This window comes from Amyelois transitella, chromosome 5 (assembly GCF_032362555.1).
Source record: "Amyelois transitella isolate CPQ chromosome 5, ilAmyTran1.1, whole genome shotgun sequence".
Classification (NCBI taxonomy): Eukaryota; Metazoa; Arthropoda; class Insecta; order Lepidoptera; family Pyralidae; genus Amyelois; species Amyelois transitella.
In genome coordinates, this window is record NC_083508.1 from 10,190,036 (window position 1) to 10,211,193 (window position 21,158).

Here is a 21,158-nt window from a genome sequence, read left to right on the forward strand (position 1 = left end):
ATGGCCGGAAATATGGCGACATATATAGCCAATAGGGGCGTGCGACACAAGCGCTATGCGCATTCATCAGAATTACAGTGTCCCGGGCCCGATTAAGTTTGTCAATCAAACGCAAGTACACTGCACTTGTCAATCAAATGCATGAACACTGCAAGCAGTTGAGCGCGCATGGTCGAGTTAAGGAGATCGTCATTTTGTGTATGTTGCCGTTTATTACTCAATATTTTTATTATTATTTGACCTCTAAATACAACTTTTTAGAATAAAGAGCAAGCAAGTCAAAGATTATTGAAGCACAATACATCAACATGTCACAGGCCGAACAGCAAATAAGCAATGGATGTGGAGTAGAACAAAGACCTAATGGAAGTTACGACGATGACAACGACAACAAAGACTGCCCAAACAGTCTTGCTGGCTCAGACCATTCAAGAGATGCGAAAATGCCAGTATATCGAGACCCAATGTATTACAAAATGGACCATAAGCATCGTGGGATCGCCATTATTTTCAACCATGAGTACTTCGATGTCCATGATCTGAAACCTAGAAGAGGTACCCAGGTAGACGGCGATAACTTGTCAAGAGTTTTGGAAAGCCTCGGGTTTTGTGTTACAATATACAATAACTTAGATTACCATGATCTTATTGCTAGAGTACAACAGGTTGCTCAAATGGACCACTCTCATGCCGATTGTTTGTTAATGGCAGTGCTGACTCACGGAGAATTAGGCATTCTGTACGCTAATGACACTCATTACAAAGCAGAAAACTTATGGATAAATTTCACCGCTGACAGGTGTCCTACACTGGTAGGTAAACCAAAGCTTTTCTTCATACAAGCATGTCAGGGAAACAAGTTTGATGGTGGTATAACCGTGTCTAATGTCACAGAAACTGATGGTTCCTCCGGCACTTACAGATATCCTATTCATGCTGATTTTTTGATTGCATTTTCCACGATTCCTGGCTATTATTCCTGGAGGGACTGTGTACGAGGCTCCTGGTTCATGCAGGCCCTGTGTGAGGAGCTGCGATGCTTTGGCACAGAGAGAGACATACTTACTCTTTTGACACTTGTCACTCAGAGAGTTGCATTGGATTTTGAGTCCAGCAACCCAGACTTACCTGCTAAGCATCAACAGAAACAAGTCCCGTGCATCACTTCCATGTTGACAAGAGTCCTTGTATTCGGGAAAAAGAATTGAACATTACAATCACAATATAAGTGAAGTAATATTATTGTAACAAGAAAGGCAATAAACTTAATTACTGCCATTGAAAATTAATGTTTAATATTATTTATACATACACACCATGGATGTCAAACTTTCAGTGTTTACTATATTAGATTTTTAATTTCGTCATTTATAAAACCTTTACCATGTTTACCCTTAGTGTTTACCTTAGATACTGGTAAGGTGTTAGCAATCATACTTTTATATTTTTGAATTTATATCTATAAGAACCTTATCACAACATTTATTTTTAAATACTTACATACATATAATCACGTCTATATCCATTACGGGGTAGACAGAGCCAACAGTCTTCAAAAAACTGAAAGGCCAAGTTGAGATTGAAATAGTGACAGGTTTCTAGCCCATTGCCTACAAGAAAAAACCTCAAGCCTTTCCCTTAGTCGACTTTTACGATATCTATGGAAAAGGTATGCGAGTGATCCTATTCTAAACTGCTGGATACCACACGGTTCATATATTTTTTGATAGTGTTTTCAAAGTTTGGAATGTTGTTAAGAATGCAAGTATGATTTCATTGAAAAAAAAGAACGCGTCGTGAGCTTGGATCAAGGTCATGAGTGAAGAAATAAATGGCGTCGATTGCGTATGTATCTACTGTTGGATATAATTTTACTTATATTCAAACAGATTTGTGAATCTACTAAACACAATTTAATAAACTACCTACCTACCTACGTAAAAATAGGAAATTGAACAATATGTAGGTACTACACATTTTTTTAAATCTGTTGGAAACAGTTTAATAAGCTACATAAAATTTAATTCAAAAAGAACATTAAAGATGAGCTTTTTAAAAAAACTTATTACAGCACGGAAGATCATAAACATGTGTGGCTCGAGATTGGCAAAATGGCCTCTTAAATACTTGTGAATTATTGACAATGTATTGGCGACATATTATTAGTATTGAATTCATTAATTTTATACTTAAAATTTTTTTTGTGTAGTATAGATAATGTGCATTTGTCTACAATTCAGATTTATGAGATCTATATTTATAAATTGAGGTCTGGTAAAAATGCTACAGTGTAGTTTGTTGAACCGCTTCTTCTACACATGAGCTTTGAAAGCGGTAATAGATATAATTCGATTTAAGTGACGTCAATAAGTGAGAACTTGTATCCAAATTTATTCTAATATATTCATGGCATAACCCAACGTTTCAAAGAGTAACTGAGATAACTGGCGTCATTACAAACGTACCCTCGAACATGTCCAATAAAACTATTTACTAAGTTCTTCCAACTACATTAAAAAAAATCATGTGTCCGTAAGGTCAAACTTGGCGAATCTTTTAATTTACATACAAACTGGCGGTCACCTTTACATCTTTACACGATTATGTTTATTTAAAAATATAGCGTGGACCGGTTCTAGTATCTATTCCACTAATTAAACAATGCTTATGTTGCCTACGTTATGGGCACTTGGCAAAGTTTAAACACTGCACTGTGTCGCCAGCGAATGCAGTATTGCAAAGGCAACCATAGATGCATATCAGTTGTTTGCCCTATTAAAAAACAAAAAATATCAAAACAAGACATAAAGTCCTTGAACAACTTTCCCTCACTTGCTAAACCAAAAACCCTCACAAAATCTGCACAAAATAGTTTTATCTGACAATAAAATGCTCCTGTCGTGTTGATCCCGGCACTTTAATAGAATAGAACCACTCCATCTTTGTCCCATGTATGTCGTAAAAAGCGAAAGTGAATGGTTTATATACATACTTGGGATTCTTTTTGTAGGTGATGGGCTAGTCTGTCACTATTTGAATCTCAAGTCACCGGTTTCAGTATTTTTAAGACAGTTGACTCTATCTACCCCGCAAGGTATATCGACGTGACTATATGTATGTAAAATGCTCAGCTACATCACTGAAGCAATCCTTACTACTCATAATAAAATTAATAATATATCAGACACTTAAGGATACAGAAAAATACTGTTGGCATACAAATTCACAGGTATAAAAAAACATTGTCAATGGAATGCACAAGGTTTAATAAGTAATGGATATGACTTCCAGAAATTTTTATATGACCATAATATACATATAACTATTATATCGGAAACTTGGTTAAGACTACATCATAATAAAGTAGTTATAGTACATCATCATAATAAGGTAGTGATGTTCTAGCAAGCCTATCTATATCTTGTTTAAATTTGTCTACATCTACAGAAAATTTTATAAACTTCGTCTTTGACTTTTACAAACGTCTTCAAGCAATTAAGAGAGTGACCTTAGTCGGAAAAAGCAACTCAGCTGGCTTCGGTAGTGTACTTCTTTTAAAGTTAAAACAAAAATAATTTACACTGTAATCCAATTAGGTATCTAAATTTCTTTATAAATACACTCCTGATACAGTTGAAAATAAATGAAGGGTTCCTTCTAGTCGCACAGCTAACAGTTCTTATTTGTTGAAGGATTTTATTAAGCAAGACTTACAATCAGCTCTTAATTTTAGAGAAGACAGTTCAACTGGTCTAGATTTTGTACCTGATAAAATCCTAAATGTTCAAACTATTAAACTCATCTTTTAAACAAATATTTTATACAATTTAAAATTTGTTTTGGCAGAATTTTGCATTTGCTCTTTTATTTCTCCACAATGGAAAATAGACTATTATTCCTATTCTATTATATATGTATGTATATCCTATTCCAAATGATCCAGACTGTTATCGTCCTATTATGTAATGTGTGGGCAAATCTTTGAACAATTATTAAAACAACATCTTACATTTTATATAGAAAGTATCATTTATTGCTTTACAGTCAATTTGGATTCCGACGTAGTTGCTCAGCTCGTAAAAAGTTGTAACACTAGAATTTTGACATTCAAAATGCCTTATATACACTATTAAAAAAGAGAGATTTGCATATTTGTAACGTATAAACTCAAAAACTACTGAACCAGTTTCAAAAATTCTTTCAACATTAGAAAGCTACATTGTTGGAAAGAGCATATTTTTCAGACAAATTAATCAATATTTATAAAGTATTTATAAAGTCCGGGGAAAAAAGCGCTACCAAAATGGTTTCATGACGTGCGCTGGCCTCCTGGTTGATTATATATGGATACAATGTATTACAAATATATAGGTTTTTAATAGATCTATAAAAAAGTCCGCGACACAATTGATCTAACTTCTATAATAAGGTTACTATAATTTATTTATATAAATAATTGTTCGATGTTCAAATGCATTGTCCAATTGATAGGAGCTGTCATTATGTGAATCAGTTGCAAATAAACAATCATCCCGTCTACACGTTGGTTTTCCTTTAAAGAGTAATACAAACCATAGTAACCCTTATTCAACCGTACATATGGTCGCAATTCGGCCGGATGTTATCGTTACATAGACCAGTGACTGAAGCTCTGCGAGAAAAATTGAACTATCGAAGTGAAGCTATTTTATAAAATAAATAACATCAAGTGATTTGTCGTATTTAAATGTAAAGAAATAATATATTATCAAGTGATTGCCTTGTGATTTCGTAAGACTTTATTGGTAAAATATAAAGACATTTGCAAATAAACAATCATCCCGTCTACACGTTGGTTTTCCTTTAAAGAGTAATACAAACCATAGTAACCCTTATTCAACCGTACAATAATAATTAAAAGGTGCATTTTGAGCATCATTACTACATAAGCATATTAATCCATTAGATTAAAATAGTCAAATAATAAAATTCTGGCGTTGATGTGGTTAGTGCTTTTAATAATGTTAACTTGCATGTTCTTTGCCGTGTTGTTCCCGGCACCAATAAAAAAAAGAATAGGACCACTTCTCGTTCTCGTGGATGTTGTAAAAGGCGACTAGGCTTATAATTTTGGGATTCTTCTTTTAGGCGACGGGCTAGTAGTCTGTCACTATTTGAATCTCAATTCTATCATTAAGCCAAATAGCACTATGTGGCCTATTAGTCTTTTCAAGACTGTTGGCTCTGTCTACCCCGCAAGAGATATAAACGTGATTATATGTATGTATAATGCATGTTTTTTCTGCCATTCTAGCCAGCTTGGGATTTCCTGAAAAAATTGTTAAATGGATTTAAAATTTTCCTTATGAGCAGTCGAAGATGAGCAGAAATAAAATGTGAAGTTGAAATTACATAGGACCAAGATTTTATTTCTTTAATGTGGAATTTTGAGTTCTTAGCTGTTTTCGCTGTACTATATATTTATCGCTTAAATATAAGTCTAGGTTCTAATGTCAATTATTTACAGTTTGCTGATGATTTAACTTTATATTGTAGGTATATGAGATAATATGTCAGCTATAAGCTAGAAAATGAATTCTGCCCTGACCGTGTTTAATTCATATTACACCTATCTTTAGCTGAACGTTAGCAAACAATAAAGAAGTTGTTTTTACTAAAAAAATCTGACAAAATTAGTGTTATTTGTATAATGTATGAGGGTGTTTTATAGCCGGTTGATGCATCTATTAAGTTTCTTGAAGTCATATTTTAAAATAACAATAAATTTAATAAATATGTCGATATTATAGCCAATCTTATATTTGAGCCGCTTTTCCTTCTTGTATTTTGTTAACGACTTGGCTGTATAGCCTTTAGTACCCTTTGCCTCCTCAATGAAAAGCTAAAATAAACGAAAAATAAATCTGAACTTTGAAACGGGTGTTGTTTTCTTAGAGTCGCCATATCTATCACAAACTAAATAGAGATGATATTTATTTTGAGCCCAAGGGAGCAATCTGTAGTAGACACATAACTTATGATAAATTTTTAAGGCTTACCTTCATCCTATTTTGAAAATAAATCGTTTTCTAAATGAAGATTTACGTACATAAGTAATAAGTTGATACCTAACGGAAAGTCGTTTATGTCATCGCAACACGGTAGAAAGAAAAAAATATTGTGCCAATTATGGATTCTGGACGCAAATCTGTAAATATGTGGGGCTGGATGATTGCTGCTGGACTTGGGGAACTGATGTCAATAGCAGGGCGCGCTACAGCTGCGGATTATGTGCAAGTGCTGGAAGAAACCATGTCAACAACTGTGCGGTGTATCTATCCCATTGCTGATATGCCAACAATGTCATTTGTGCAAGACAATTGCTCTGTGCATGGAGCCCATATAGTGCGTGAATGGTTCCGCGAACATCCAGATGTATCGGATCGGGTGCAGACAAACTTTCAACCTTAATGAAATGACAATAAGTCTGGCAGTCGCAGGCTCTCCCCCTATAGGCAAATTTTATGCAAATAATGAGAGACGACGATTTCTCGATCGACAATTATCGGGCCCAGTTCGGCTATCCTTGATTACCGTCTCTTTCTGTTTTGTTATGTTATATGTCATAGAATAAAAAACTGTTTTACTTAGTAATCATTGGTATTAAAGACCGTATTCATTTCATGGAATATTTATTCTTTTTAAAAATGCATATGTGTGTGAATCTAGTGGAACCACTGTGCACGCTATTTCAACCCGTAAGAGTTTTCAAACTATTATTGCAGATATGAACGCGATCGTACATCCCTAGCTTATTGACATTAGCTTAGCTTGCACATCACTAGTGATAGATTCGATACTAGCGCTATGCGCATACAAAGGAACTAAACGGTGAACCAACCAAGTCATAAGTGTCATATGACATTATATATTATTATCTGTGGTGTTCCGGGCCTGACATGTATGTACGTACTGACGTACATAGTATCTCTACTCTATTTAGTTTGTGGTACTGACGTAGCTGCAGCTGACGGACGGTTGCGTGCGCTTGCGCAGCTTTTGTTTTTAGAAATTGTAAACAAATGTGTTTGGTTTCTTTAATCCCCAGATTTTAAAGACTCAGTTATATTAAACCAGTGATTTTTCAAAAATGGAGCCTACCTCACCATGGAAGAAACCAAATGAGGTGATGCAGTTACACAAGATGAAAAGGCGGAAAAAAGCGTTACAGGTGCGAATAATTCATTTCAGTATATTTTCTAACACCTCTATCAATCTAACATACATTATTTGATTGTATTACGAACATACCTTTTTGCCCAGTCAAATTTTACAGATACAAACACTTATTCATACTTCAGTGCGGTGTGGTTTCCGGCACCAATACAAAAAAAAATAGGACCACTTCATCTCTTTCCCATGGATGTTGTAAAATAGGCTAACAAACTTGGTATTATTTTTTAAGCGATGGGCTAGCAACCTGTCACTATTTCAACCTCGATTCTATCATTAAGCCAAATAGCTGAACGTGGCCATTCAGTCTTGTAAAGACTGTTGGCTCTGTCTACCCCGCAAGGGATATAGTCGTGACCATATGTATGTATTCATACTTCCCGAAAACCCACTGTAATATGTTGTTAGGATGTTAATACTTGCCAATAAAACAGATGTCCTGTGTTGTAATGTTTGATGATTCCTAAGTACCTAATGACTTAAAAAAAGATTACCAGTAGGAAATTTACACTTATGGATTGGAGAGAAACTGTACAAACAAAGCAGACAGATGGTTTAATTTAACTATTTTTACACTTTTCCAACAGCTGGAGAGCTGTGATAAATATTTTTTTCTCAAAATCTTGAAATCATTTAAACTGGTTTTATTCTAAAGACTGTTTCTTTAGGTTTGGGAATAAAGATACAAGAAATCTTGTAATATGAATGAATCCCAAAATACATTTGTAAAGTATTGTTTAAAGCAAAAGTAGATATTCATTAGACATAATTTTTTTCACTTTGCTTTTATATTATCAGCAAAAAGACTTGACTGTGTAACTTTATATCAGTAACTAAAGTAGTGCCATTCTTTGTGGTTTCTTTCACTTTAATAGAATAAGACCGTTCTCTTTTTTCCATGGAGACTAAAAGTAAAAGGTGACTAAAAGAATACCACCACACAAGTGAAATGCACTTACATTAAATGCAGCTTTTAACATGATTTGATGTGGGTTAGTTTCCCCTACAAAAGTCGTGTAGGTCACACAGGAATCGTTTTATGCAAAAATCTGACTTATCCAGTCAATTATCATAGCAATGGTCAAAAGATGCACCCCAGAGTGTGAAGGATGTCACCGGAAACAACACCAGAATGAAGAAGATTTCAGTTCTTTAATAAGCAGCAAAGTCAAGCATTTATTTTGTGTTAGCTTGCCTTCAAACTTGTTGAATTGAAATAATGTCTTTTTTCAGGAACGCATGAGACAACCATTACCCTCCACCAGTGAAGAAACAAAAGAGGGCAGAACTGAAATAGACTTAAATTTCTCCCGGCTCATAAATGGTGATAAAAGAAAAAATCCATTTTCTAAGTGAGTACAATTCTTTTAAGAGTACCTAGTTAGGTCCTAATGAGGTGAAAGTATGAAATCTTTTAATATAGTAGAAAAAGTAAAATTTTACTCCGTCAGCTTTTGTGTGTTCAGCTTTGTATCTAGTCTCTTTGTGAACAGAAGCTTAGTTTATTTGTTTATATTTACATACATACATACATATAGTCACGTCTATATCCCTTGGGGGGAATACAGAGCCAAAAGTCTTCAAAAGACTTTGTTCATGTTCAGCTTTTTGGTTGCTAGCCCATCACATAAAATAACTATACTTGAACCATAAATATAATATTATTAAGTATATTCAGTTGGTTTTTGATTTTAAAACATTGACAGCCATGCCTATTTTGACTATAATTTTTTGTTTTGCTGAAACTGTTAAATAATAAACAATATTGATTACAGAAATAATTCAAAAGACAAAAAGATGAAATTAGAAAGAGAATCCCCTCAAGACGAATCAAATGACAGAACATTGTTTGCTATACTGAATTTACCAGCAAAGGTGGAAAAACCAGTGCAAGATTTGGACACAGAGAAATTGTCCACATTCTCCAACTTGTTACAGAAGTTCACAGCAGAACATTCTGTGGAGCCGGTAAGATTCTTAACACATAAACTTATAATATAACCTCTTAGTCTCTTGTTCACACTATGTTCAGAGAAATAGTGATAAACAAGCAACCTATATCATATGGTCTTCATAAAATTTATAGTAAATACTTTGATTTTATAACCTTATACCTGAGACATAAAGTGTCAATCTTTAAAATATTTTGTAGTTTATATATTTTTATTTTAGAGATTGATACTTTATGGCAGTCACCTATGTTCTACCTTCTTGTTCAGCAAAATAATCTGTTTGTTATTTTTAGGAAATCACAGAGAAGAAATACAAGCATTTACCCATTGACTGGGCATTAAAAACCAAAGTTAGATTAATGTCTCCTAAACCCTTTGCCTGGACTGCAAAGCTGAAAGCCAGTGAAGAGGCCTCAGGAACCACAGGGTAAGAATATACAATAGTAAAATGGCATTATAAATACATAAATATACATATATACGGGACAAATAACACTGATTGATTTAGCCTCGATGTAAGTGCGAGACTTGTGTTACGAGATACTAACTCAACGATACTATATCTTATAATAATAAATACTTACATAGATAAACATCCAAGACCCAGACCAATCAGGAAAAGTTCTTTTGTCATCACGCCCTGACCGGGATTCGAACCCGGGACCTCCGATGTCACAGACAAGAGTACTACCGCTGCGCCACAGAGGCCGTCATTTAAGTTAATCTTGCTTGTATAGTAAAATAACAAGTTTAAAGCATTCTCAAACGATAGCTGATATGAATTGATTTGCTTTGAAAGATCAACTCTAATTCTTACACGAAATGCATGATTTGTTACTGACGTGATACAAGTTACATTCTTATATATAATCACATCCCTTGTGGAGTAGGCAGAGCAAAAAGTCTTGAAAAGACTAAAAGGCCACATTAACATACTTAATGCCTTATGGGGTGGACAAAGCGAAAAGTTTATGACCACCTTCAGCTCTATGGCTTTATTACGAAATCGAGATTCAACTAGTGACAGGTTGCTAGCCTATTACCTTCAAGAAGAATCCTGTATATAATATTCTGTGCTTTCACTTGTCTTCTTACTACAGTCCACACACATTTAAAAAGATTTTCTCGTCTTTTCAACAGTTTCGTTCGTTGTCTTGACACTACCTCATCCCCAACCCTGGACACGTCTCCTCGGGCGTTATTTCACCAGACATGCCTGTACTGGCAACACCCACACCTCCCCTGGCTGGACTTATATCCGAGGTCGTCGGGGAAGGTGGCTGCGACTAGCTTCATGGCGACCAATGAGGAAGTGAAGCAGGCTTTGCTTAGGGAGTGGACAGAGAGTTTTAGGTCTCTGTTTCAGGTAAGAATATTTGTATTTCATTGTTATTAATAAATTATGTTAACAACAGACGTGCCTGTTTTAAATGTCTATATTTTTTTACTTATTCTGTTTATTCGTTTTAACTTTATTCTACAAAATACAAAGCGGACTTATCTACCAGGCAACCATTTTACTTCACAAAACAATATAATTATATTTAAAAAAGAAATATCTAAAATCCGTTTAGTAGTTTTATCGTGAAAGAGTAAGAAACAAATGTTAGTAGTATTTGCGAAATGAATATAATCGACTTAGCTGTTCAAAAACTCAATTATTGCATCTCATGTGTTATACATATAGAGTATTCCTTCATGTATGTAGCAATAGGTATTCATCTTGATGATATTGTAAAAAAAATGATTTTTCTATAACATGAACATTTTACAGTTATTACGCGCACTACACTGCCCGTACTTCTACGTGTGCGCGAACACGTTCACGTGCCTGTTCCGCGCGGCCGGCCTGTGCGGGGACTCGCAGCCCTGCGCGCTCGTCGCGCCCACCACCAGGGGCTTCCGGCAGACTCTCAGGCAGGAAGGTCAGTCTCCCTCGCACACTCCCTCCCTCCCTCTCTCTCATGTCAAGATACAGCCCTAGTCAACCTTTGATTACAATAAAAATAGCACAATCAAATAAACCTCTCTTTTTAACCGCCGTCAAAAAAAGGGAATCGCTGTCACGATGTTGATGTGGTTTTCAGGGAAGTGTTTGTTACATTTAAAAAAAGTTTATAGAAATTTAACTTCCAAATAGGTGGATATCGATTAGGGGTGGGTTCTCTTTTTACAAAAGTTATACTTATTCTGAAATATGGTTACATATTTTGTTGTACAAGATAATATAGGTAGATAGTTAATGTTTAGTTTACAGAACATAGCAACATTTTTGAGGATGGCTTCAAACCTTTGGTCCACTAAAGACAATGAGTTAGAGCTCAATCAATGCCATAAGTCTATTTTAGCAAGTCTTGTAAGAAAGTTTATCTAAGTGAGCTCCTTTTTTCACAGACGTGGAATTCACAATGCCCTTACGGCCAGACAATAAAAAAAAACTGAACACGTCGGAGGAGGAACGCAGGAACTCTTCCTTCGACAGTTGCTACGATACAATGGATGAAAAGACGCAGGACAAAGAGAACGAGGGTTCTGGAGACGAGGACCCCGACCAGTTTCTGTCGCAGCTCGGACTGGAGACAGACCTTTTGAAGAAGATCAATAATACACAGGTAGGTCAGGTTACAGGTTTATTGTGCAACTTCGTGTTATACCTTGTCCAGTGCCGCTGCTGTGACGTTCTATGCATGTTATGTTATGTTTCGTGAAAATCAGGTTTTGAATACGTCGTTAACCCTTTGACCGCCGTGGACACCTTTAGGCGTCCAGCGGAAACTGTCTTGAGACGCCGACGACTTCTTAAGTAGCCGAGATTCGTATCACATTCAAACAAAAAAAAACTTTACTTTAATACTAATCTTATTGAAATAATATCGATAGGTAGCTTGATTATTCGTCAAACTTTGGTTTAACCGAGGCGGAATGAAGAAAAAATATAAAAACACCCATTTAAAGCTTAATTTACAATTACCTAAAATTTAATGAAAATACACTATCAAGTAGCGCCAACGACACCTTTAAGTGTCGCGTAGTGACGGGAAATTGTAGTTTTTTTACAAGTACCTACATTTAATGTTCCTTATGTTATTGTAGTGGGTATTCATTGAAGCATGTTTCTATTGCTCTCAGTTATATGAGATCTGAACTAGTCGTAGTACTGTCATTGCCTAAATATGGAAGAAGAGAGGCCATCTTCGCCGTCGATATTATTCGGATTCTCAAGTCGTAAAAGAAAGTATAGAGAAACAGAAAATTCTAATAATAAGCAGACACAAACAGAATACACTATTACAGACACTATGGTGTACAGAAAAACTACAAAAGAAGGAAATATTTCTTATTCTACTCGTCATTTGCCCGATGTTAATTTCGACGATAGAAGACCGTCCGATAAAAGGAATGAAGACTTTGCAAGGTTGGTGGCTTTTGAATTAGAGCGTTTGCCGGAAAACAAACGTTCAAATGCATATCCGCAAATTTTAAATCTTATAAGATTGTTGAGAGGGGACCCAGATTTGGACCAAGTCATAGAATTTGTACCAATCCAAAGTGAAAGTGAAGGAGAAGAAACGGAAGAAGAACAATCAATACCACTCAATATAGCTCTGTAATAATTGTTAATCGTCGGTAATAAATAAATATTAATGTTGTTGAAGTTTCGTATACAAGAGTGTTTTATATATAATAATAAATAATAATATATTAATTTCCTAAACCTCTAAATATTTAGCATCATAAATAATTATTAAGTAACGAAATTATTCATCTTTTTCGTAAAATCTCAATATTATAATTATATACCTTCATTTTATCGATAAAAATTACGGACGTTTCTAGATAATTTTACAATTAACGTCCCCTATACGCCACGGACACCTTTAGGCGCCCGCTTGTGACGTCAGAAGCGAAAGCAATTTATCGACTAGTGCTTGCAAGATGTGGGTAGAAAAATAAATAAAATATATCGAAATACCCGTGAATCATTTGTTGGTTTATATTCATATTGTATGTAGCATTTCCTGTGGATAAAATTAACTTTACGATGGAAAATGACGATCTTATTGCAATTCTGGAAGGAGTGGAGAATGTCGAACAATTTATTGCTATTTCTGATGAAGATTCAGATCTATCAGATTTTGAGGTAAGTTTCAGTAATTACTTACACTCGTATTCATAAAACTTGTCAAATGTTTAATAAGCCTTCTTTAGCTAAAGTATGTTTTGTCCTTACCTCACATTTAAAAATTTTACGTTGAAAGAAAGTGACAAAACGTACTTTAGTTAAAATAGGCTTATTAAACGTTTGATAATTTTATTGAATAAGGAGGTTATAAATTAATAGCTACATATATGACTATTACTTTTTTCATTATACCTACTTAATGTAGAAGTGTTTTTTAGGACCCGACTACTGAGGAAAGTCAAAACATTTCTGCTGGAGAATATAGTTTTCAATGGTCGTCCGAAGCCTTCGAAATTAAAAACGAGCCGTTTGATGATTTTTTAGCGGTATTTCGCCGTCAATGATTTCGTCGGTCTCATCAGAATTGGATATTTAGATAAAATTACACTACTAAGTAGGTAATCGGAATTTACCGCTATCATAATTTTATCGTGCTCGTGGACAACACTATCGATTTAATAAATTATCTCCGAAAAGATACACCACTGACGCCACGGACGACTAAAGGAGTCGCCTAGTGATGTGAAAAATCGATGTCATTGAAATCATTTAAAAGGTTTTTTTATGTGTTTATATATTTGAATTGCATTATTTTTGGTTAAAATCAAGTAATATGTATTGTTTGATGTTTATGTGTGGTAACGGGAAAAATTAAACAAGGAATAAATAAGGTTCGTTTTTTTTTTAATATTTTTTCGATAACTATTTACCCAACCCTATCCTCAAAGTGCCGCCGTTTTCGCAAAAAGTACCCGTGGCGTCGGTGACACGTTTGTCGGTTTTGCTTATGGCGGTCAAAGGGTTAAAATATCCAGATTGATAATCCCATTTATCGTCATCGTCACCTAAATATGCCATTCAATGTTACAAATGTTTTCCCTTTATTTCACATAAAAACATTTCGTAATTTTTTATGAAAGCGCAAGAATTTCTAATCATAAAAACGTCTCCCGCAGGCGCGCATAACCCACAACGCGGAGAGCAGCGTGGACAGCGCCGCGGAGTCGCTGGTCCTCGTGCGGGGGGCGGACGCTCAGGCGTTCTTCAACTTCCTGCTCAACTGCAAGTCTCTAGTGAGCCCCACCGGCCCCACGGCGGGGGTGCCGCCCACGCTGCTCGCGCCCACCGCCTTCCACGGCGGCACGCTGCAGTCGCTCAAGGTGAGTATACACAGGCGCTGCTCGACAAATGCTGAGAGGCCAAATGACCCCCCCATTTTGGTACAAAAGTTGTTATTGGTTAATGTTTCTGTTCTATATATGTATGTATACAAGGTGTAACGGAAAGGGGGTTATCATAAAAAGTGGGTGGATACTATACCTTAAATAGATTCTTCCTACTGCTACTGCTGGTCCTTATCACCATGTTCATAAATGCATGTCAATAAAATTTCGCAATAAAATGTATTTATTTAAATGTAAACAAACGTGGCAAATCACTATTGGGTCAACATCCCCAATTCAAAACAACACACACACTAAGACACTATCGATGTACACTAAAACACTAAACTCCTCACTCGTCATTTTCTCCTGGTACCGTCGGCGACCTAAGTCGTAGGTAGCCGCTTTGTCGGCGCCGTCAAAGAGATCGCGGCAAGGCGGCGAACGTTTGACGAAGATTCTAAAACAAACAAATAAGACTCGTTTACTTAATCAATAAGAATCATTTTGCTTTGACAGAGGTACGTCGTTTAAGACATTCAATCGATTTGAAAATATTCGCATGAAATGCAAAAGAAATAATAATTACCTACATACATAAAACCACGACTTTTTCCCGGAGGGATAGACAGAGACTACATTTTTCCACGATCTCTGCATAAGTACTTCCTTCGCTTCATCCACATTCATAACTCTTCATGCAAGCTAATAAATAATTACCTACATTACAAAATAAATTGGTAACTAAGTCAAAGAAAGATTGAAAACCTACATACCTTTCAAAGGGTTCAAAACGTCGACCTCCTTCTTGGATGCACAAGTCAGCTCTCCGGTAAATGGAAACCCAGACATTGCGAAGCATTCCTGGCGTTACAGTATCGCATGCGGTTTGATGCGGGCAACCATTTCTTCGCTCGAAGGGGAATCCGACGCATACACTTTATTTTTAATGTATCCCCAGAAAAAAAGTCAAGTGGTGTGAGTTCTGGAGACCGCGGAGGCAATGCGATACGTCCTCCTCGTCCAATCCATTCCGGGAACCGGGCATTGAGGTGGCTGCGCTCATCACGAGCGAAGTGAGCTGGAGCGCCACCATGTTGGAATATTAGGTTGTTTTCCATCACGATATCCACGTAACTTCTCACTGGCATTACTGTTCCTCATTTAAGTAATTTTCTAGGAAATTTAGGCTGTTAGGCAAAAAATATGGTTCAACGACAACATCTCCGACTATTCCAGCATCCAGCCAACACATTTATCCGCCACTGGTACTGGAAAGATGACTCCGTAAAAACATGTGGATTGGTAGCTAGGTATGCGACCAATAATGTTCATTGTAGTCGTAATAATATTCTGAATTACTCAAAGAAATCACGAAAGAGAACACGTGTACGAAAAAGTCAAAACACAAACAATGTTGTCACCAGTGCTGCCAGATCAAAATTCCGATTGAGCGCTGTAAGATGTAAAAAAGCGCTCGATTTCTTGGAAATTGTGCTTTAAAAAAGCGCTAGATATCGCGCTAAAAGAACAATTTTTCTTGAATGAAATAAAGCAAACAAACAAAAAAACACTCTATTAGGCTTTAAAATAACTGATGCTGATAGAGCCATAGAGTTTTTTAATATGTCATGATGTAAATTAAAAAAAACACCAGATTATCCGCTAGGTGCCATAATTCTGTAAAGCGCACCAAACACATAAAAAAGCGCTAGATCTAGCGCCCAAAGCGTTAAAATGGCAGCACTGGTTGTCACGCAAACGGATAGCGAACGACTGATTGACTTCTCAAATAATTGTACATTTCCGCTTCCCGATTCTGGCATCCTAGTACAGGGGAGACACGGGCAAAGTCGACCACGGTCACGTTAACCGGCTATTTTTGTAAACAAAGGTGAAATAAAATTATTTTAGTACAAATATGTTTTGTCCCTTTGATTCAATATCTTATTAATTTTACCATAATAAACGGGTTAAAAACAGTATTATTTGATTTCAAAATTTTACCATACTTACTACCACTCTTACCAATAGGAAAAAGTGGCATGTACAAAACGTGTTTCCTAGGTTGACTAAATGTTGACAACTTTTTTATGAATGTGGCGATAAAATTAAACAAAGTAAAAGTTTACTAATCACAAACGTAAATAATCAGGTGGGATCATCATTTTACCCTCACTTACCCTAAAGCGGAAGAAAGGATACGTGTACATCACCTGTCTCGCGGCGTAGCGCCATTGGGCGGCGCTTAGTGTACTAGACAGTGAACCCATTGACTGCGCACACACACACTCTCAAATTTGAATATTGACCTTGAATTAGTCGAATTTAAGAACGAGAGACAAGTACTCTATCTAGTCTTGCCTTCTCGTTTTGGTAAATTAGGGGCCCGTTTTGATTTATTTTTAAGTAGATAAATTAAACCTCTTGCGTATCCATGAAATCCTGGTAGCTAAATGATTAATTCCTTTATTTTATTCGGAGATGTTTTTACCCATGATGCAAATAAGAGCAGTGTTGTTGATGCAGATGACGCAGAGAGACTGCCGTCTGACGTCCGCAAGGATCAGAGACTTAAAAGAAAACATGTTTCCCTTCACGAACATTTCTTTCTTCCCGGACTTTTAACAACCTATGTAAACGTCATTTAAGTACTAGATCATTAGTAATAGTTTTATTAATTTATGACGATATTCGTTAATCGGCTTCTTAAAATATGAAAAAGAATTTCGTTCGTAATAGAAAATTTCTTAAAATATCCGGAACCATTTTAATACATTATTAATCGACCTTGCTCTTTGCTCCTTGCAAAGAAAAGTCACGCCTATTTCAGGGTTCATTTGGAAAATTTTAGTTAAAACCAACAACAATAGTTTGCTCGGATTTTGTGATTCAATAATAGTTTGATTATTTCTCTTTTTAATTATTATTTCTTTAAAAAATATTTCTTTCATATTTAAGTTTTTCATAATGTTACAAACACGTTCTCTGGTAACTACTACATTGATATTATTCAGTACGCTTAGTTCGTTGTTTTACTTTTACTTTATTACTGTAAAAACGCCAGTCCGGTATTTTAGTTGCTACAATTAATCTGCTAAAATAATTGATGAGAAACTGTTAGTCAGTTTTCTTTTTTGCCATGAGATTGAAGAGTCATATGAAACACTGATATTCAAACAGCCTTCAGTGTAAAGTTGTAATTTTAATGAGATAAAGTAAAAAATCAAGTTTCGCAGGTGGGACTCGTCAGCTAAATAGTAAAAAGTAAAGAAAAAAGCAGGAACACTTAGTTAAGAAAAACAAAAAAAAAAAGATATCCGGAACCCTGGCTCTAAAATACTATTTTAAAGTACCAGGAGTACAGACGGGCGGCGTCGACATTAGGCCAGCGGGCCAATGCGTGTGATCGTTAAGATGCTATTGACCTCACAGCTGTTTACTGCTGTAGTGTTGTGCAAGTATTAATAAAATAACATAAAATAAAATAAAATCGGCTGTAAAAAATAAAAATTTCAAAATAAAAAATTTACTTTTAGGGTTTTGCGTGGCACCAGGCTGTTTGTTACCGGTAACTCGTTTGGTGTACTCAAGATGATAACCCCCTTTCCGTTACACATTGTATATTCTAATGTGCCAAATATTTTTTTTTCTGTCTTTCTTAACGACAAGGAAAAAAGGGATAGTCTTATTATTTTGGTTCCTCGTGCGCTTTAAGAGTTCAACTATTGTCAGATATCTCCAAAGGACATTGATCTTTAACCTTTTAAGCGCTTGGCTAAATATCAATTGTCGTGCCCCTAGCGCGCCGCTACAAATCGATAAAATAATACCTACAATAAATAAGGAGGAGTAATCGTTGTATCGATAAAAAAAAGTCAAAAAGTTTTTTATGTTTTTATTTAAAATCAGCCTTCTTGTATCACAATCATTCATCTTTAAGGTGAAAGCTTATCTCTAAGTGAAAATTAGTAAAATTTCCGAAATCTAACTTATTTTGACTAATTCTTTGTGAGATTCTAATTCGTTTGAATGATGACGTAGGCAGCCGGTCGTATTTATGCGACAGCCGCGCTGGACTAACTAGAGAAATGTGTTGCAAGCATAGCCGTCTAGGGATGGGAACTAACGTCAAATGTTGGCGTTATACAAAGATTCTGAGGGATACTTTTCTTATGAATAATAAGGGAAAAAAATAGTAACACAAGACAATATGTTAACATACATACATACATACATACAATCACGTCTATATCCCTTGCGGGGTAGACAGAGCCTACAGTCTTGTAAAGACTGATAGGCCACGTTCAGCTATTTGGCTTTAAGATAGGATTGAGATTCAAATAGTGACAGGTTGCTAGCCCATCGCCTAAAAGGAGAATCCCAAGTTTATAAGCCTACCCCTTAGTCGGCTTTTACGACATCCATGGGAAAGAGATGGAGTGGTCCTATTCTTTTTTGTATTGGTGCCGGAAACCACACGGCACAATATGTTAAATTTAACTTTATTTCGTATGACACTGTTTATTTCATGCTGAATGATGCATTATACCTGATTATTTAACTGTTTGTTATTTTGTTTTTAAAATGCGCATTGCATTGTATCCCATCCCTATGGTCATATTTATGCGACACGCGCGATAGACACCGAAGAAAAGTCCGAGCTGCAAATTACTTATTTTTGTTTAAGTTTTTTCAATGCTTAGAGCTATGAAACATAATTTTAAGTAATTGTTGTAATAAATAGCTCTATTCAATAATAGTTTTAGTTATACCACGAAGTTAATAGGACGATAATAGAACGAAAAAATCATGGATATTCTCTGTCGCAGAAATACGACACGGGCGGTAGGGGCACGGCAATATTTGTCGCATATATGCGACTCGCGCGGTTAAAAGGTTAATTATAGTTCGTTGATCTTACAAGTCTTGGACTTTGTTAGTAACTCAATCTGTGTCTCGTTTATTGCCAGGTCCGTGAAAACACACTACATTGCGACAACAAGAAATACTACTCCATAGAAATGCGCGGGCCAATCCTGCCCACCGCCGTACACACGCTATTCGACGTGCTGCGAACTAGTTCTTCTGCGCAATTCAGTGCTACGTTCGCCCACCATCAGCCCACCTTGGCCTTCTCGTGGGCTGCTCAAGGAATTTCTGAAGGTAAGACTGGAGAAATTCTACTCTATAGAACTCTATGGACCTATACTCCCAACCAATAGCAATTCACAAACTATTCGACGTGTTGCAAACTACTTCTTTTATGCAGTTCAGTGCTACGTTCGCCCACCATCAGCCCACGCTGGAAATCTGTCTTTACGCCAATCTGTCACTATACAGGGTCGCTGAAAAATTGCAGAACTGTCATTTTGCATTTCTGACGGCAAACCCCCTTCTCGTGGGCTGCTCAAAGCATATCTGAAAGTAAGACTGGAGAAATACTACTATATAGATGGACAACCATGCTCAAACAGCTTAGTGTTACATTTGCTCACCATCAACCCATTATCTTACTTGTGGGTTGGTCAAGGTATTTTTAATGGTATTTCCTAATAAATACTTGTATTTGGAACTGGCTTAACGACGAAGTTTAATGCCCCGTTCTCCTTCAGGGCTTGACTGGGCTACCACCTGAAGGTATGACTAAATAAAATACCTACTCTGCAAGTGGTATATTCACGTCTTTATCCCTTGCGGAGTAAACAGAACAGTAGTGAAAACGTGTGGCTAAATTATGAAATTGAGATTCAAGCAGTGACAGGTTGCTAGCCCATCACATGTTAATTAGCCTTTCTCTTAGTCGCCTTTTACTACATCCATGGAGAACATATGGGATGGTCCTATGCTAAAGTGCTAGGAACCTTACTACAACTTATAATTATTTAAGATGTACAAAGGACAGTATAGTACTTAATGTCTAGTAGAATCACCCCTTAGTAGTCCATCCCTTTCGGGGACTGAAGAGCGAAATCAATAACAAATTAGGCGTCAAAACATCTCAAAGCGTATCATAAATAGCCAACCGTGAAAACGAGACATTTTCACATAGAGAATTAACCCCAAATACATTTTCAGATGAATCATCGAAAGACAAAGAGCCGAACCTGTTCAGCAAGGCCTTCAACAAGGAGAACCTCTCGGACTGCGGCATCAGCGAGACCATGCTGCAGCACTTCTGTTCCCCGGACCCCAGTCTAGTCAAATCCCTCGATAGTGTCAAGTACAATCCGGAAGACGACACTTACACGTGGTGATTTCTGTTGTAGCGGTCTTTTTATTTGATGTATGACAACGTGTATATATTATTATGTAGGAAACATAAGTGTAGGATAGTGTCTCCTGACATTGTCCCGGTTGAGTCCTTTCTGAGGAGACCGGAATCCGCCTTTTATCATAATTAAGAAAAGTCAGGAAATTACGCAGATAACTTCCATCTGACTTTCTGGCAAGCTAAGTTATGAATTCATATATTTAGGAAATAATAGCATATCTTTTATTACCTAATTAGTTATCTAAATAGTTGTCATTCATCAAATAAACAGATGGATAATCTTATTTATAAGTGTTTGTTTTCAATTATTGAGATCATGAATTAAACTATGTTTTTAAATAACCACCGACTATCATTTACAGAAAATAAAAACA

The 21,158-nt window shown here is 36.1% G+C and overlaps 2 protein-coding genes across 3 annotated transcripts in view; both read left to right on the top strand.

Moving 5' to 3' along the window:
- The window catches only part of LOC106134512 (protein downstream neighbor of son homolog), a 140,326-nt gene extending 119,200 nt beyond the window's left edge, over positions 1 to 21,126 (top strand). For both annotated transcript variants that reach the window (XM_060944481.1, XM_013334591.2), the window contains exons 2-11: positions 7,088 to 7,210; positions 8,446 to 8,564; positions 8,988 to 9,180; positions 9,458 to 9,591; positions 10,305 to 10,530; positions 10,939 to 11,089; positions 11,559 to 11,776; positions 14,304 to 14,507; positions 19,484 to 19,676; positions 20,589 to 21,126. In XM_060944481.1, the coding sequence (XP_060800464.1) occupies positions 7,130 to 7,210; positions 8,446 to 8,564; positions 8,988 to 9,180; positions 9,458 to 9,591; positions 10,305 to 10,530; positions 10,939 to 11,089; positions 11,559 to 11,776; positions 14,304 to 14,507; positions 19,484 to 19,676; positions 20,589 to 20,767 (1,698 nt within the window). In that variant the 5' untranslated portion in view covers positions 7,088 to 7,129 and the 3' untranslated portion in view covers positions 20,768 to 21,126. The remainder of the gene's footprint in view (positions 1 to 7,087; positions 7,211 to 8,445; positions 8,565 to 8,987; positions 9,181 to 9,457; positions 9,592 to 10,304; positions 10,531 to 10,938; positions 11,090 to 11,558; positions 11,777 to 14,303; positions 14,508 to 19,483; positions 19,677 to 20,588) is intronic.
- Positions 98 to 2,105, top strand: LOC106134490 (caspase-1). The gene has a single exon (XM_013334552.2). It carries the CDS (start codon positions 309 to 311, stop codon positions 1,206 to 1,208), a length of 900 nt encoding a protein of 299 aa, XP_013190006.1. The 5' UTR covers positions 98 to 308; the 3' UTR covers positions 1,209 to 2,105.
- Positions 21,127 to 21,158: the final 32 nt, after the last annotated feature.